This window comes from Microtus oregoni, unplaced genomic scaffold (assembly GCF_018167655.1).
Source record: "Microtus oregoni isolate MIOR12 unplaced genomic scaffold, Mior012 000060F_ref0000265, whole genome shotgun sequence".
Taxonomy (NCBI): domain Eukaryota; kingdom Metazoa; phylum Chordata; class Mammalia; order Rodentia; family Cricetidae; genus Microtus; species Microtus oregoni.
The window spans coordinates 255,121-272,982 of NW_024543870.1; the positions used below are offsets into that span (position 1 = coordinate 255,121).

Sequence of the window (17,862 nt, forward strand, 5' to 3'; positions counted from 1 at the left end):
AAGAGCACTTGGTTCTCGCGTTGAACCATCAGGGCAGTTTGGTGCCCAAGCCCTTACTGGGAGAAATCGGGAGGAAGCCGGGATTATTGCAAAAGCCAGATTTTTGGCACAGGTTGAAGGGTTGATTGGAACCGGCTATCCCTCTGACACCTACAGGCACCTGGCAGCTCAAGAATCAACATGTGCTTAGCATTTAACCCACACTGTGACCTAAAAATGACTTAGATTAGCAGTAGGCGGTTGTCCCCTGGTGTCATTGTTTGCATACTGGTCTGGTTTTGCTCATTTATTTGTTCTTCGCGGACATAGCCTTAGCTAATGAACTGTGACCTTCTACGTTTAAAGTTGATTCCAAGAGGGATTAAGATTAGCCTCTTTTGCTAATTTCTGAACCAGGCAGGGACTGTGAAAATGAAGCCAGTTGGGGTGATTATATTCATGAATTTTTGGGAACCATCGCATGAGATTAGCACACTGCAGCCTGGAATACAGAGCGATGCAGAGGGCGCCCTCTGCTGACGAGCGTTCCCTCCTGCAGCCTCCCATGATCATTGCAAGGTCAGCCCCTCTCCATCTCTCCCCGGATGATAGAATGCTATGGACTCACGCGGGCAGAGCTTCGTTTCAGGTGGCATTAGCCTTCATAGACACACATCTCTTATTTTGTGGTTTCTCTTCAGATTCGTCTTTAATTCCCCCCTCTCCCCCAACAGCTCTGTTCCTTCCTTCCTTCTTCCTTCTATGCAGTCCACTTCCTCCTCTGTCCAGGGATGAAGGAGAGAAGGGTTGGAGAAAGCTGGTGGCTGAAGGCAGCCTCTGCAGTGTGTTGTTATTTCTCTGTGTGTCGTATGTGTATAAGCCTCATGTGTGCGGGTGCCCACGGAGGCCAGAGAAGGGCTTTGAATCCCCCGGAACTGGAATTGGAGATGGTTGATTTGGTGCTGAACTCTGAACTCTGGCTCTTCTGGAAGGATAGACTGTGCGCTAGCCCCTGAGCCATCTCTCCAGCCTCGCTACAGCTTTTCACGTTGCAAGAAACCTTGGGGTTCCTGTCCCCTGTCGGAGCCCAGAAAGGCTCAAGAGATGGCTTTCTCCTGAGGCTTTGTAGGACCTCCTGATACCTCTCCCCTGAGCCAGTCTTCCACAGGACCATCTCCTCCAGCTCCACTCACATCCAGACCGCACTCCCCTACAGCTTCTAGCCCAGTGGTTCTCAACCTGTGGATCGCCACCCCTTTTCCACCCCTTTTGAGGGGGGCTCCAAGGACCCTTTCACAGTGGTCATGAACCAGATATCCTGCATATTAGGTATTTGCATTATGATTCATAACAGTAGCAACATTACAGTTATGAAGTAGCAATGAAAATAACGGAATTTAAGGGTGGGTGGGGTCGCCATTACGTGAGGAACCGTATTAAAGGGTCGCAGCGTCAGGCAGGATGAGATCCCTGGAGGCAAAGCGAGTCTGCCTGTGCTGTTCTGCCTTCCCTGTCACTTCCTGGTGGCACTCCTTCCACAGAGCAATTGTCCACTTGATGCCTCTGCCTCCATGTCCTTTTATGAGCTGCTTACGTTATGGATCAGGCGCTCCCACACCTGAGTGTGAGCGGGAGGTCATTGCTTATGTGCTCTGGATGGAGGCAGAGTTTGTTGAAGGAGTCAGGCCCTGAACTGAAATGAAGGAGGAGCGGGGTAAACAGGAAGCAGTCTACCTGCCACACTTAGCCTCCTTGGGTGTGTGTAAGAGGAAGTGGTTAGAGAGGAGGGAAAAAACGGTCCAGGTGGGCTGAGCTGCCCTTCAGATTCTCCGCTTGGCGGTTGGTTACCTTTACCCACCAGCTGTGATTGGGCCTGGGTTCTTTCTCCCTCTGCCTGTTGGGAATCGGTCTTGACTCTGTCAGTATACGGAGCAGGTTTTATCTCAGTGTGTCCACTTTTAAACTTCTCCGGTGTTGAGCTTTGCTTCTTGGGAAGTGTTCTGAAGGATCAGTGACACGGCTGGGTGGTTTTGTCCTGACTGGCACCTAGCTGCGAAACCCAAAGGGTTCATAATTAACCCCTGCCAAGGCCTCTCTTTCCTATCGAATCCGAGAGTGCAGGCTCCTAGCTTCATCTGGGCCTGTAGCTCAGCTCATTGCTCGCTTCTCCTGCTCCCTAGCACGGGGTCCATCCCATCTGGCAAGCATGTAAGGCTGTTCACCACCAGGAGCTGGGACATTACTCAGATAGATATGACTCGCAGTGGGTCCTTACAGACCCCTGCAACTTGGCCTTCCTCATACCCCCTATTGATTGAGACATTCTAGGAACCTGGAACAGTTGCTAAGTCTCTGCTTTCAGTTCTGTGCCTTGGTGTGTGCTGTTCCGCCTTTTCAGGTCTAGGATAGACTTGCAGGTAGGAGCTGGCAGTGCCAGCTGCCTGGGGCTATGGGAGGAAGGGCAGCCGGCTGTCCCCACGGAGGCCACCATTATTCTCCTGGGCGGATGTGAGTCCCTTCACTCTGATTGCACCTGCAGCAGTGGTATCCGCTAGCACATTGGCTCCTTTTCTGGGATCCATCCCAGCTAGGAAGAGGTGGGGGGGCGGGGGGCAGAGGGTGTTTGTTTTGTTCCTTCTGCACCTGGCTCTGCAGGCTTCTTGGGCCAAGTGTGACTTGTGCTCTCTTCACGGGGGTCTGTTGTTTGTATTGGCTTCTGTTCCCAGCCATGTTTTCCACTCCCAGCCTTGTACCCCCAACTTCCAGCCTTTACTTCTCCTTGTGGTCAGGTGTGTGTTCTTTCTCTCTATCTCTCTCGCACTGTGTGTTCCTTTGTCAAGCAGACCCCAGAGGTTGTAAACCTGACACAGGGCCAGCCCCTCTGGGGGTGAAATAGCAGAAATGAGGATGTGAGATTGACTTAGGCGCTGCTCCTTGGGAAATCTGGGGTGAGAAGGAAGCTGCATTTTCATCCCACATCCTGGGTGATAGGGCAGAGCTTGTATCGGGCACCCGTGAGGCGAAAATATTGCCATTTAAGTGACCCAGGATGTCAATCAATAAAGCTGAGGAAGAAAAATAAGGGGAGAGACAGGGTGCAGGAGTCACTGAGTTATGCTTTTGTGAGAAGTTGGATTCTGAATCTGTAGATCAGCCGCTGCAAAGCGAGGTGTAGTCAGAGATACCTCGTGGCTCAGGTTGGAAAGCAACGTGTACTTACAGATGCAACGTGATGGCTGCTTCCCACCCAAGTTGGGAGTGTGAATTGTTTGGCTGCGGTCCGTGTTCCGTGCTTGTTCCTTGAAGAGTGTCTTTGGACACTGGAATCGCACCCAGCTACTGCTGCTGATTCTGGGAGGGACAGGCTCCCTCTCCCTTTGTGGATATGGGGTGTCATTGTGCCCCAGTTGCCAGGCCTTGCTGCCTGTGCTGCAAGAGCGGTTTTGTCCCCAACTCCTCAGCTGCACGGCAGAGGATAGCGCCCGTAGCTCTGGGTTCTGGCTGAAAGTATAGTATGTGCATGTCTCTAAATTCTTTGTTTTATCTCCAGGCTGCTTGTGGGGGCCCCTCGGGCAGAAGCACTTCCACTGCAGAGGGCGAACAGAACAGGGGGTCTGTACAGCTGTGACATCACCTCTCGGGGACCTTGCACGCGGATTGAGTTTGATAATGACGGTATGTTCTCTCTCTCTCCCTTGTTCATTTGGCCAGCCTATCTGTACCGTGCTGGGACAGGAGCCACAAGAATTTATTCTTACAGAAAGGACCACTTTTAGTTTTGTCAGTCTTGACTGTTTTATTTGCCCTGAAAATACTTCTCTAAACCACACTGAAGTGGGCCAGTTTGCTACGTTTGTTTAATCTGGGTTAACTACATTGACGTGTTTATGTTGCCACCTAGTGGTATGTTGAGACGGTTGCAAAATTCAGTTCACAGCTGTGAAGAAAATTAAACGTGCCTATCATGTATTTAAGCAGTCAAAACATCACCTGCTGTTAAATTTTTAGGGGAAAGACTGTTTTGTCTATTTTTATGTATTATTAATTTGATTCATGTGTTTATTTTGTTTGTTTTAGTGATGCTAGGGCTCTAACTCAGTGCCTGTGGGTCCTAAGCGAGCTCTCTACCCCCAGATTGCATCTCTGGTCCTGAAAGGATTTAAATATGAGAAAACTCCAAAATGAGAACTGACCAGCTTGAATAATATCTTCCCTAAAGACCAAGCTACATTCATTGATGAGAGAGGGTTCAGTCAAAATAATTTTCAAAAAACTTTAGGAGCAGCCAGAACCGAAAATGGATATACTTACTAATCATGTAATGTGACCGTTTCCCCACATGGGGTGTTGAAAGGGTCACATGTTCTGCTGTTGAGTCCCATACATTGTCGTTGTTCCATGGACAGGTCTTTGAAACACCAGGCTCTTACCCAACTAAAACCAGTGACTCCAAAAGACAGGGCTATTTCCCTCTTATTTTAATATCCCGTTTTAGAAGCCTCCGCGTAGCGAGAAGATGCCATCATGGAGTCCAGGTGTGTCACCAGCTCATTTACCTGGCTTCCCGTAGATTGAACAGAGCCATTAGTGTTCCGAGAAGCTTCTGAGAAGCCAAATTTGATTATTGGCCTAAGTAGAGACGCAGGCTCGTGCTTCCGTTCTCGTCTGTATCCTTTAGGAATAGCGTGCTGGTCTTCCGATTAGGAAATATTACGTGTTAATCACAGAAAAGTTAAAAAAAGAAAACTTAAAAGTAGAGATATATAAATAAAGAAGGCAAACTGTCTCTGGGAATCTTAGTATCTGGACATCCCCCCTGGCATTTTGGTTCTTGTTTAGAAAGGCAGAAATAAGGGGTTAGCATAGATTGCGGCTGATACTGCAGTGAGCGCATGGTGGTACCTCTGCGCATTTTCTCTCCCTCTTTCCCCGCTAAGAAGAGAACAGTTCGCACTGTCACAATGAATGGGGGGGGAGGCAGAGAGAGCCCACTCCCTGTTCGTTTAGATGCCTTGTCTCACACTGCTGCATCAAAGGGGTTGGCTCCGTCTCAGTTACACAATTTTCAAATGTCTCATTACAAAATTTTTACAAAAGATTCACGCAACTGTTTCTGTTTCCTTGAGATAAGAAATTGATCTGGAGTAACTGAATTTCCTGAGTAGCTAGGCTTGGGATCTATGCTGTTTGAAAATGGCTTCTTACTGGGTTTTTGGTTCGGTGTTGTTACTGTGTGGGTTTGGATAGTCGGTCAGTCATTCAGGCATACTAACTGTCTGCATAACCCATGTCACTTCCCGCAGCTGATCCCATGTCAGAAAGCAAGGAAGATCAGTGGATGGGAGTCACCGTTCAGAGTCAGGGTCCAGGAGGCAAAGTGGTGGTGAGTGTGGGAAAGGGTGTCCTTCTCCGTACTGGTTACGGGGCCTTCCTCGGTGCTGGTTGTGAGGCGCCCTCCTCTGTGCCGGTTACGGGGTGCCCTCTTGGATGCTGGTTACGGGGCACCCTCCTGGGTGCTGGTTACAGAGTGCCCTCCTCGGTGCGGGGGCGCCCTCCTCGGTGCCGGTTACCGGGCACCCTCCTCAGTGCCGGTTATGGGCATAGAGCAGTGGACAAAACACAGAACCCCTGCCTCGGTTTACCTCTGAGAACAAGCCAAACCTTCACTTCTCCTGTGAGGGCTGCTAGACTGTGAGTTGGTCCAGCAACCCGTATGTCTTTAAAACTTCCAGAGCCAAAGAACTTAATAAACATGTTTTGAATATCCCTGAGACTAGCTGCTCCTCAGACAAAAAGAGCAAAGCCAAGTGGACTGTTTTTGCTCTGGGAACTTTTTGGTTTTTATAGACAAAGTTATTGCCAACCATAAAAATGATTATAGACAGTAACATCAATTTTATTCTCATTCACCCCTACCCTCTCCAGATAGGAGGCGGCTTGTTGGGTAGACTGGCCTGGAAGCGCTTTTGATTGGAATATGGTCATCTTTTCTTGCCTCTCTTTCCCAGACTAGTTGCTATAACAGAGTTTATACAGAAACTTAGAAAAAAACGAAAATCTTGATGAACACTGATTCTTACACAGGGGCAGTAAGTGAAATGGACTTGGAGGTACTGTCTCCAGACACCAGACTGGGTTACGTGGGAGGTAGCATGAAGATCCTATAGAAAACGGAGATTATTGTCTCTGCCTTTAATCCCAGCACTTGGGAGGCAGAGGCAGGTGGATCTCTGTGAGTTTGAGCCTGGTCTACAAGAGCTAGTTCCAGGACAGGCTCCAAAGCTACAGAGAAACCCTGTCTTGAAAAAAACAAACAAAAAAGAACCAACCTCTTTATTATCGCTATATTGCTCGGCGCCCCAATTTTGCAAAGGTTTAAACAGCAAGGCTTTGCCGTTTGCACCCGTTTGCAGACATGCGCGCATCGCTATGAAAAGAGACAGCACGTGAACACCAAGCAGGAGTCCAGGGACATCTTCGGGAGGTGCTACGTCCTGAGTCAGAATCTCAAGATAGAGGATGACATGGATGGGGGAGACTGGAGTTTCTGTGATGGCCGACTGAGAGGCCATGAAAAATTCGGCTCTTGTCAGCAAGGGGTAGCCGCTACTTTCACTAAAGACTTCCATTACATTGTGTTTGGAGCCCCGGGTACTTACAACTGGAAAGGTATGGCATCTGTATTTACAGAAGCATATTAAAATGTCAGATAAATTCCTATAATAAGCCCCATGATTTAGTACATTTTAAGTGGGCTATAAGGTGTTTATGAAAGTGGGTGGGATATTAAAATTTCCACTGTGAATTTAACAGTAATGCAAATGTTTTAGGGTTGAGTTTTTTGCTAAGAATATAGTAATTAATATTTTTTTCTGTTTTATGTTTGTTACTTGAAAAACTATTCGTTTTAAGCCAGTGATGTGAACACTGAGTTGGTATAAATGGTATATACAAAGAACTGTGTTAGCATGGACATCCCATTGTGTAGTATCTTAGAAGGCCATGTTCTGCTAATAACATAGTAAGCTCAAAGAACAGATGACTGGCAGATTGGGATTTTTGAGTCAAAAATTAGAGGCAATTTGAGGTAAGGTTGGTTGGCAGTATTATTGTGAGAAAAGGAGACAGAGAAAGAAGAGGGAAAATGACCCACGTTTCGTGATCAGATGAGTCTGGTCAATTCCTTTAATAAACCTAAGTTTCTCTGAAAAATTAATGAGATATATGGCAAACTGCTCTATCACAGGGTAACCTACCTCTAATCCCCGATGGAGAATCCATGATCATTTGGAAATAAAACTTTTTGAGAAATAAAAATAAATTATATTTCCATAAGTCAGGGAAAGATGACTACATGGAAGGTTGAGGCATGAAAACCAAAATTTCAAGGCTAGCCTTGACACTTGATGAAGGGCCTGTCTCAGGAGAAAGCATGGAGGTGGAGGTGGGGTAGGAGCTGAGGATGGCCCGGGGCTTAGGAGCACATACAGGCCCATGTCTTGCAGAGAACTTTCTTAGCACTCACACTGGGCAGCTTCGGGGACCCAGTGCCTTCTTCTGGACTCTTGCTAGCACCTTCAGTTGTGTGAGCATGCATGCCTGCACCATGAGCGAGAGCATGCTTGCATGTGTGTGTGTGAAAAGAATTCTTTTAAAACATTAATTTTGAAAAGAGCAGGGATGTAGCCCAGTGTATAGCATTTGCATAGTGTGTATGAGGTGCCAGGCTCAATCCCTTTCCAGTGTCTCTCATGCACACAAATTCAGCTGTTATTGAAAATGGTTCTTGAGAGCCTTCTGTGTGGCAGTCCTTGTGACACCGGAAGTTATTTCCTTTGTCTCCACTCTGACTCTGGCAGAGTCTTTTCCTAGAACCAAACACATCAGGCTATTTCGACCTCACTGAAAGAACATTTTGTATTTAGAAAGAGTTTTATTCTTAGCAACACTGACTTGAAATGACATGTTTTGTTGTTTGTTGTTTGTTTTCTCCCCAACACAGGGAGAACAGTTACAGCCCTGACTGTCCTGCAACTAGCTCTGTAGACCAGGCTAGCCTCATGGAGATCCGCCTGCCTCTGCCTCCTGAGTGCTGGGATTCAAGGCAAGCACCACCATCGCCCAGTGAAATGTCACTTTTCTTTTTAGTTTTTCAAGACAGGGTTTCTTTGTGTAACAGTCATGACCGCCCTGGAACTAGCTCTTGTAAACCAGGCTGGCCTCGAACACACAGAGATCCACCTGCCTCTGCCTCCCAAGTACTGGGATTAAAGGTGTGTGTCACCACCGCCTGGCGAAATGTCACTTTTGAAAAGTTATATTGTTATTTGGGTTTTAACAGGACAGAAATATTTTTAGGAGGTATAGAATTTTCGAAAGATGAAATTTTGGTTAAAGCAATTAGAAGAGCAGATGGTTATATTAATTTCACTGTACATTACAGGAAAGGAAACCTGATAGGATCAAAGGAAACAAAATAATCATTTATTTCAAGTTCATGTCATTCAAATTTAGGTTTCTGCAGATTTTTGTTGACTAAGCAAACATTCCATTTTCCATCTAGTTTCCTGGTGTTTTAAAGATAGTTCATAAAATGTGTGGGTCATTTTTAGGATTCCTAGAGCAAATCTCTTTCACTTAAGAACTTGCATGCCCGTGTTGAGCAATCTCAACATCACTTCTTCCATGTCTGTCTCATCTAGACTTCTGTTGTCCTGGTAACACGAGGGGTATTTATTAGGTGCCATCTATTTTATTTTGTTTCATCTTCATTTTTTGTTGTTGTTGTTGTTGTTTTCCATTTCATTCCTTTAGGGATTGTTCGTGTAGAACAAAAGAATAACACTTTTTTTGACATGAACATCTTTGAAGACGGGCCCTATGAAGTTGGCGGAGAGACTGACCATGATGAAAGTCTCGTGCCTGTTCCTGCTAACAGTTACCTAGGTAGGAGCCAGCAGAGGCCCCGTACCTGCCCTCTCAGACCCTGCACTGCGCGACTCTCCCTCCGAGGGCCCCCAGGCTGAGAGCAGGCCAGGTGGGAGCCAGGGGCCTCGGCGCATGCTTCAGCTGGACAGTCTGGTGAAGTGACAGCAGACTGCCTGCCGTCTGGCTCCTCTGACCTGAGCTTCCGCAAAGCCAGGGAGAACCTGCCGTCACCTGGAAATTTATCCCTTTTGCAAAGGCGCTGTCTCCTGAGCTGGTGGCAGCCATTGGAGCCTGCAGCAGGCCCTTCATGAAGCCCTGAGGAAATGCCTGGGTGTTCATTGTTGGCTAAGTGGTCCTTCCTCTCCCTTCAGGGCTTCTTTTAGCCACCCACTTAAGAGTTCCACTTGCAAAGTTACTTTTAAGTGGCAGGTCAGGACTTCCAGGTCCTCCCTTGGCGACTGCCACTCTCTAAGGCCTGGCCCTGCGACTGCACTGGGGCTCCATGTCAGAGGGCCCAGTGGGTGGCACAGGGCTCCCAGATGAGGCCAACCAGGACTGCTAACACGCCTTGGAGGACACCCGGATTGGATCTAAGTGCCGGTTCCTTAACTCCCAAGGCTTGTTTGCATTACTAATGGTGTCCTAAATTATTCCTGCACATTATGGTAATTACACAAAGGCTTTTTAAAAGCTTTAATTCTTGGTGTGAGTTGACATAAAGAATAATTACTGTACATTTCTTGGAAAAATGTAAAAAATCTTCTAAACCTACATAGTAACCTATTTTTAAAAATGATGTGGGGGCAAAACACGCGTGTACTAGAGAGTTATTACTGGAACAATGGAAGGTTAAATAAAAAGGAAAAAAGCAGATATGGATAAATAAATAATTCTAAATAGTATGCTAGAGTAAACATACATGTAAGTTATTCTAATTGTGTAAATACACATGAACAGTACTGTTTATTAAGAAAAAGCAACCCTTTCCAATTCATGCACCATGCCCACCCCCTGTACAAACTTGATAAGGCAGCATGGAACAGAACATTTAGAGCAGCTACTTATTAAACACCTGTCGTGTGTGAGTCAGGTACTATGTTCAGTGTACTGGTAAAGGTTGTCACTCCTCCCTGTGTTTACCGAAGGAGCTTAATTTGCTAGTTCAAGGTCACACCGTTAATAATTCCCCAACCAAGAGAGAAATATTCATGGAAGTGATAGGGTCTGGATAGCGGCTGGGTGCATGCGGTTTGTTAGTGGCCTTGCAGGACAAGGAAGGATTTCCATGCAAGGAAAACAGCAACAAACCAGTACTTTCCTTGGGTATATATTAACCAGCAGCTTCTGTTTCTCATATGTGCTGTTTAGGGATTATTTTATGATGGGATATGTTTCATTGCTCTGGCGAATACACCAATAGTTTGGCCTTTAGATGCCCTTGGGGTCTATAAACACAGCCACTGGTAGAGCACAGGGAGCTGGGAAGGGTTTTGTTTGTTTCCTCAAACACCTTTACCTCTTTCAGAATGGGTTTCCTTAAAAGTGGATGTCTGAGAAAGAAGTCAAATGTGTGTTGTTAGTTTTTGCTGATCGGTGCTGTGAGGGTCTCATTTGAGAAGATCAGTGGGCGTGGAGTCTAAAACGATATGCCTATGAAAGCCAGCGAGGGGTGCGGCCCTGCCTCTTACTAAGTGTAATCATTTTTCTCCCATCTCTCCTGTCCCGTGCATGCGTACAGGCCTGCTGTTTTTGACCAGCATTTCCTATACAGATCCCGATCAGTTTGTTTATAAAACACGGCCTCCCAGGGAGCGGCCTGACACATCCCCTGATGTGAGGATGAATAGCTACCTAGGTTTGTGACCTCTGAGATGACAAATAAATTGCCTTGGTCATGGTCATTTAAAAAAAATTTTTTTGATTCATACAGAGCATAAATCTTCCTATTTTCTATTTCATTTCAAATGAAACACATACAAAAAGCATGCCGTGGTCGAGTTCAGGTGCCAGGTGGTTTTCAGCCCTGGGCTCACTTATATTGCCTTGCTCTAAACTTGGGGGCTCATCATATTTTCAATTCACCTCACGATTTGAGAACTGCAACAGTAGTGGTGACACTTTTTTTTTTTTAATAAAACCCAATAAAAGGGGTGAGCTTTATAAAGAGAAAGACTGGCTCATTTGAGGAGTTTTGGCAATGGGTAATTCTGTTTGCTTTTCTAGCAAATCCCAGTGTTTATAACCCGAAGGGCTGCTTCATGCATGACAATTGGACATTCCAATGTTGCCTACCCTTTGAACAGTATGTAACTGATCCAAGTGATACCTGACTCACCTCTATTGTTGAAGTGAGATTCTCAAATAACAGTGAATCACCATGCATGGATTTTTTTTCTTTTTTGCATGTTTGTGTCTGAGAACTGAGTTGATCCAGAATAATTAGATGCTCCCCAGGGTGTGGTAGCAATATTGGCATTTGTTCTTACCTGATTGCCAATAGACTGGTAAGAGTAGGTGCTCTTCATGTAAACTGCGGTCAGCACAGACCCCTGTAACTTGCACTCAGTAACAAGCGTCTATGGCATTCCCAGGAGACTTTGGGGTCTAGCTCGCTCTCCCTTGGCCATAGTTTGAATGCTTCTCCATAGTTCAAGCTATCCAAATACTAAATAGCATAAATTGTTCTTTAAAAGTCTTGATATCCATAGAAAGCGGTAAAATAGCTGTGACTTTGTCCTTCTGTCCTTCCGCTAGCACTCTGACTGTGGCAAATGTGCAAGTAGACAGGAGGACAGGAGGAGAGGTGGGTGGGTCGTCCCCCGAGTACAGGATCCATGTGCGAGACTATGTTTTGTTTTCCTAGGCTTTTCATTGGACTCAGGGAAGGGTATTGTGTCTAAAGATGACATCACTTTTGTGTCTGGTGCTCCACGAGCCAATCACAGCGGGGCTGTAGTCTTGCTCAAAAGAGACATGAAGTCCGCACATCTTCTCCCCGAGTATATATTCGACGGAGAAGGCCTGGCTTCTTCGTTTGGCTATGATGTGGCGGTGGTGGACCTCAATGCAGATGGGTAAGCAAGTCTTTGGTTATCATATGAGGCTGATGTTGCTGTTGGCTGGCTTCTGTAGGTCTAGAGGAGCGCTAACTACAGGTTAGTTGATTCAGAAGTTTACTGTCCGGTGTTGTCTTCCTCACAGCTGACATTTATTATCCTCCCAGTGACACAGGATTACCTTGTAAATGTTATGTTTTTCCCTCGTGTTTGGGGATCACTGTTTCTTGGAAATTTAAATTTGAAAAGCAAAAACATTCAGAAAATGGCATTAGCTCCATGACAGTTCTGTGGTGTCTTGAGGGTGGGGGCTGTTGGAGCCTCCAGAATGTCTTATGAAAAGTAGGAAGTGGTGACCACATCAGTGCATAGAGGACTCAGACCTCTTGGTGCCAGCCGGAAATAGTGCTGGAATAGCAGACCCTTGCTGGCGGTCCTCCTGGGCTTTGGCTCTGACTCTAGAAACTGCCTTTGAATTGCTACCTTCACTATTTTCCTTGGCTTATTAGGGATCTTCTGTTAAGTATTTTAATTGACAAGATGCAAATTCTTGATTTGAGGCCCCTTGTGTTGTGCTTGTATTGAGCCCCGACTGGTGGTCATTTCCCTCAGCCTGCTGGCATTTTCGGCAGAGGTTCCCACCTCTTTCCTTCATTGTGTTTTTAGGTGGCAAGATATAGTTATCGGAGCCCCCCAGTATTTTGACAGGGATGGTGAAGTTGGGGGTGCAGTATATGTCTACATTAACCAGCAAGGCAGATGGAATAATGTGAAGCCAGTTCGTCTTAATGGGACCAAAGATTCTATGTTTGGAATTTCGGTAAAAAATATCGGAGACATTAATCAAGATGGCTATCCAGGTGGGTAGGAGCTTGTGATTGTGATGTGGTTGTTACTATCATAGATCGGTTGGTAGGGATAGACTAATGAGTGTTTGTGACATCTTTGAGACACTGGAGTTTTTAAATGATGGTTTTTTGTTTTGTTTTTTAAATGTGATATCAACAGATATTGCTGTTGGAGCTCCCTATGATGATCTGGGGAAGGTTTTTATCTATCATGGATCCCCAACTGGCATAAATACCAAGCCAACACAGGTAACCAGATCCCTCGCTACAATACTGTCAGCTTTTTGCCTAGTAGCGTGCTATGTAGGTTTAAGTATGTTTTCATGAGTATTTCAGTTCCAAGTATACAATAGTATGAACTTTTAATAATTATTTTTATTTTATGTGCATTTGTGTTTTGCCTGCATGTATGTCTGTGTGGTTCCAGGGCACCAGATCCTCTGGAACGGGGGCTACAGACAGCTGTGAGCCACCATGTGAGTGCTGGGAATTGAACCTGAGTCCTCTTAACCTCTGAGCCATCTCTCTAGCCCTGTCCAATAATATGAATTTTAAAACATATACTTTTAATTATGTGTGTTTGTAAAATGTGTGTGTATGTGCATGCACATGCACAGGTGACCAATAATGCTTCAGGAAGCTAAAGGTGTCAGATCCCCTGGAACTAGAGTTACAGGAGACGTTTGATATGGGTGTTGGGAATGGTACTAGGGTCCTCTGGGAGAGCGGTCCATGCTCTTAGCCACTGAACCATCTCTCAAGCCCAGTGAATTGCAGAGTATCACTGAAGATGGCTTTGACTCACACACACAGATGCAGGGGCCTGATTGTTTCAGCTGTAAAATGTCTTAAATCCTAAGCTGGGAAATCCACATAAACCAGAGCGAAGTCAACTCTTCTCAGCTGGGAGCGGGAGGGGGTGGCCTGTGCTCCGCTTCCCTCAGCCGCGCGCTTACTGGAGTTAGAACTGGGCGAACAAAGTAGAAGATCATAATTACCCAGAGAATTGGGACCCCAAAAGTTCTGACTGGTTTTGAAAATAAGACTTTGGGGGGGGGCAGTTAGATTGGTTTTAAACTACACTGATTAATTTAATAAACAAAATAGGCTTTTATCCTTTGGAATATTGTGTGAATCAGATGGCTTTTATGAATTGTGTGAAGTAATAGATACTATACATTTATACTATATTATAATTTTTATAAGAACTGAAATTTTGACTCAGAATAAACTTTTCTTTGTTTTATTTTCTTTTCCTCTGCTTGGCCTCTCACCCACCGTTTTGTCCATGCTGGGGAAGTGCTCTCCACTGAGCTTCATTCCTCACCCAAAGTGCAGGTGGCCAGCTCACTTAGTGGCCCCGTGTTTACGCTAATGCCCTGTGTTTCAGGTTCTTGAGGGCACCACACCTTACTTTGGCTATTCGATCGCCGGAAACATGGACCTGGATAGGAATTCCTACCCTGATGTTGCTGTCGGTTCCCTCTCAGACTCAGTAACGATATTCAGGTGTGTTGCTATCTTTGACTCCTGTTGAGCAACTTCTTGAGGCGAAGGATTATATGAATTTTGAAGACTTTTCTTTTGATGGGTTATATGATAAAAAATTGTGTAATCTTGCTAATGTTGAACTAATTTGGAGTAAAAATGTGTCAGAATTAATGGAAGGTTTTGTCTCTTTTAAACCTTTGTGAGAGACTTGGGGAGATGACGGAGGGCTTCATGGCACTCGCCCAGCAGAACCAGCCATGTGTGGTGATCCTCCTGGAATCCCCGCCCAGGAAGGAATCCCAGAGCCAGCTAGCTAGTGAGACTACCTGTCGGTTGCTCTGGGTTTAGTCAAAGACCCTGCCTTCATGAATGAGGTGGACGAGAGATCAGGGACTCTCGGGAGTCACTCAGAGTCAGCCGTGGTCCTCCACACGCACAAACACCAGCATACACACACACACACACACACACACACACACACACACGTCATCCGTGCACACACACATAAAAAGAAGCAAAATGGTATTTTTAAAAACAACCTTCGTTCAGATGAAAAAGCAAAACACTTAAAGAAGAAAACCTCTTGTTATTTACCATATTTTCCCCCTTTTGTTTTGTTTGTTTGTTTTACCTTCCACTCTTTAGCTCCGAAAGATGGATTTTTATCTCTGTCCCATGTTCATACTATAAATTCTTCCCAATACACAGAGCGTTTGTAACCTGCTTTGGTCCGTGTGTGGTCTCAGGAGGCTTGTGCCTGCCACTCAGTACTTAGCTGCGGATAAAAGGGTTAGAGTTTTATCTAACCAGCTACCCTATTGTCGGTAGTTTTAAGTGCTCCTGTCCCTCCAACCCATGGTACAAAAAGCAGTGGTAAGCACTGACACTCAGAAGTCCTTCTGAGACTTCCTCCGAGGTGCTTTGATTATAGGAGTACGCCACCACACCTGTTTGGGTTTTGTCTTGAGTTTCTTTTTTCTTCTGTCTTTTAAATTATTTGGCTTTAGAGTAATTTTTATTTCTTAAAATGGCCCATAAGGTGTAGTGAAACTGTATGCTTGGTCCTGCCATTGCCCTAGACCTTCAGAAGAGAGGCCGGTGTAGAGGTGGACTCTATTTCTGACCTTCAGAAGAGAGGCTGGTGTAGAGACAGCCTCTATTTCTGACCTTCAGAAGAGAGGCAGGTGTAGAGACGGCCTCTATTTCTGACCTTCAGAAGAGAGGCAGGTGTAGAGACAGTCTCTGTATCTGACCTTCAGAAGAGAGGCAGGTGTAGAGACGGCCTCTGTATCTGACCTTCAGAAGAGAGGCAGGTGTAGAGACGGCCTCTGTATCTGACCTTCAGAAGAGAGGCAGGTGTAGAGACGGCCTCTATCTCTGACCTTCAGAGAGAGGCAGGTGTAGAGACGGCCTCCGTACCTGACCTTCAGATGTCCTCTAGAGCCCGTGGGAGGGAAACCCATCACTGGAGACTCTCACTGTTGTGACCCGTGCTCACAGGTGCTGCCCAGGCTGGTCTTGAACTCCTCCACTCAAACAGTCCTCTGCCCTGGGCCTCCCAGGCCCTTTGAGTAGAGGTGCTCGCCATTTACCTGGCTCCCAGGACACTGGGCTAGATCTCTGAAAGCCGTCTCACGCAGAAGTTAGTTACAGGGAGATAGCCATGTAAGCGGAGAAGAGTGCCTGCGATGAGCTGTTGATGCGGCCGAAGGAAGAAACTTACGTCAGGTTAAGTTTACCAGGTACTTGGTAGTTGAGCATGTGGTCACCAGGTGACAGTCCCGTTAGTGCTGGTTCTTGCTCTTGGCTGCACTACGGCCCTTGCCTTCTGAGCCACCGCAGGGGGCCGCTGTGAGGCACAGTGACCCTCCCAGGTGACACAGTCAGAGAGGTTTCTACAAACACTGCCTTTGTATATGTTTCAACTCCTTGGTGTTGAAAGTGGTTGGCCATCTGTAAAGGCTACAAACTTTCCATCAAAAGGGAGTTGGGGTTCTAGTTTGAGACACAGCTCTGGAGTATCAAGAAAGCTTGACTGCCCCTACTAAAATATCCGAAATTTTGTCTTTTAAATAAGTGAGTGCTATTTTAATGCCGTGACTTTTCTGTTCTAAGTATGTCTTTAGATTTCACAATCTTGGTAACAAGAAAACCAACTCAGCATTGTTTTACAGATGAGGAAAGTGAGGCCAATTGTGCTGTTAAGGCTAGGTCCCAAGTCCTAGGTTTCCCCCTGAGTCATGACAGACCTTCAGAGTAGCTAGTAAAAGACCAATTTAACCATGAGCAGATAAGCCAGTAAGTACTGCCTTGTGCGCGGAAAGACATTTTCCATCCTGCTCAATACTGTGTCCCTGTATGTGTTATCTGCCGAAAAATGGAAATTCAAGCAGACACACAGCCAAGGGTGTTCAAATGTTTTGAAATGTATGTATTAACAGATTAATACTACAATATGTAAAGCCCCATATGGCAACTTATTTTAAAATGCATAAATAAGTACAATAAGTGAAAAGATACAAATTTTTAACTTTGGGGGTATGTTGTCAAAACTCAAGTTAAAAATGTGTCTACTTAGTGTCCTAGAAATCCACAGCTGTCTAAATATACCTTAGAAGCAGAATGATAAAAAAGTGGGGGATGTGGGGATATTTGCCCTGATACTGGTGCCCACCTTCCCCATGGAGGGGCTTGTATTCTCGCCAACAACTAGTGGATTGGTTCCAGAAGGCTGAGGTCTGGAAGACAGTTTCCTATTAAAAGCATGTTCTTCAAGATGCCAGTGTTTACCATAAGCTCCCCAAAGTACTGGCTGGATCCTCGTGGTCGTGAAACTCTATACCCACTCTCCGTTCTGAAGGGGAGCAGTAGGGGTGAGAGGTGAGCCAGAATCGCCCCACCGTGCCTCCCCGCCCCCCAGCCCCTCCCCCAGCGCATAGCCACCATATACTGGTGTTCTTGTGGCTGTGTCAGGCTCGGGCCAAAGGCCTCTGGTGTCTTCTTTGCCCCAGAACCAGGGAACACATCAGGGAAGAAAAAATGTTTTCATGTAATGAGCAGAGCCAAAGGGTAGGACTTAGAATTTTTTACTTTTTATTTGCTTTATTTATTTATTTATTTATTTATTTTTGTGGGCTTGGAGCACAGCAGCTGGGGAATGGTTAAAGATTCAAGTTTACAGAGACACTGTAGGGGAAAAAAGCCTTACTTTTATTAAAGACACGTATAGAGCAGAGCAGACTTAAGCTTACAGCAACCTCCCTGCCTCTGCTTCCTGAACGCAGTGCTTTGAAGGCACACGTTCGTAGACTCTGAAGCTGTGCTGCTGGGGATTTATTATAAGTAAGCTCGGCTGCCAACATAGATTTCTGTGTGGTGTTGTCAACATGGCTGCTGGTGATGACTGAGTATACGGAGGCCATAACATTGTCACAGTTCAGCAACAAACACTACAGGTGGAGGGTAATGAGTCATATTTCTGTGATAGGAGGAGGAGCCTTCCGAATGTTCAGGAATGAGACATACCTCCCCAGAGAACAGTCGACATAAAAAGCTACTAT

General features: G+C 45.8%; 1 protein-coding gene across 2 annotated transcripts in view; it reads left to right on the forward strand.

Annotated features, from left to right (window-relative positions):
• The window catches only part of LOC121439279 (integrin alpha-6), a 67,038-nt gene that overhangs the window by 26,676 nt on the left and 22,500 nt on the right, over positions 1-17,862 (forward strand). For both annotated transcript variants that reach the window (XM_041639750.1, XM_041639751.1), the window contains exons 2-9: positions 3,530-3,654; positions 5,283-5,362; positions 6,393-6,648; positions 8,794-8,925; positions 11,771-11,981; positions 12,630-12,823; positions 12,972-13,060; positions 14,202-14,320. In XM_041639750.1, the coding sequence (XP_041495684.1) occupies positions 3,530-3,654; positions 5,283-5,362; positions 6,393-6,648; positions 8,794-8,925; positions 11,771-11,981; positions 12,630-12,823; positions 12,972-13,060; positions 14,202-14,320 (1,206 nt within the window). The remainder of the gene's footprint in view (positions 1-3,529; positions 3,655-5,282; positions 5,363-6,392; positions 6,649-8,793; positions 8,926-11,770; positions 11,982-12,629; positions 12,824-12,971; positions 13,061-14,201; positions 14,321-17,862) is intronic.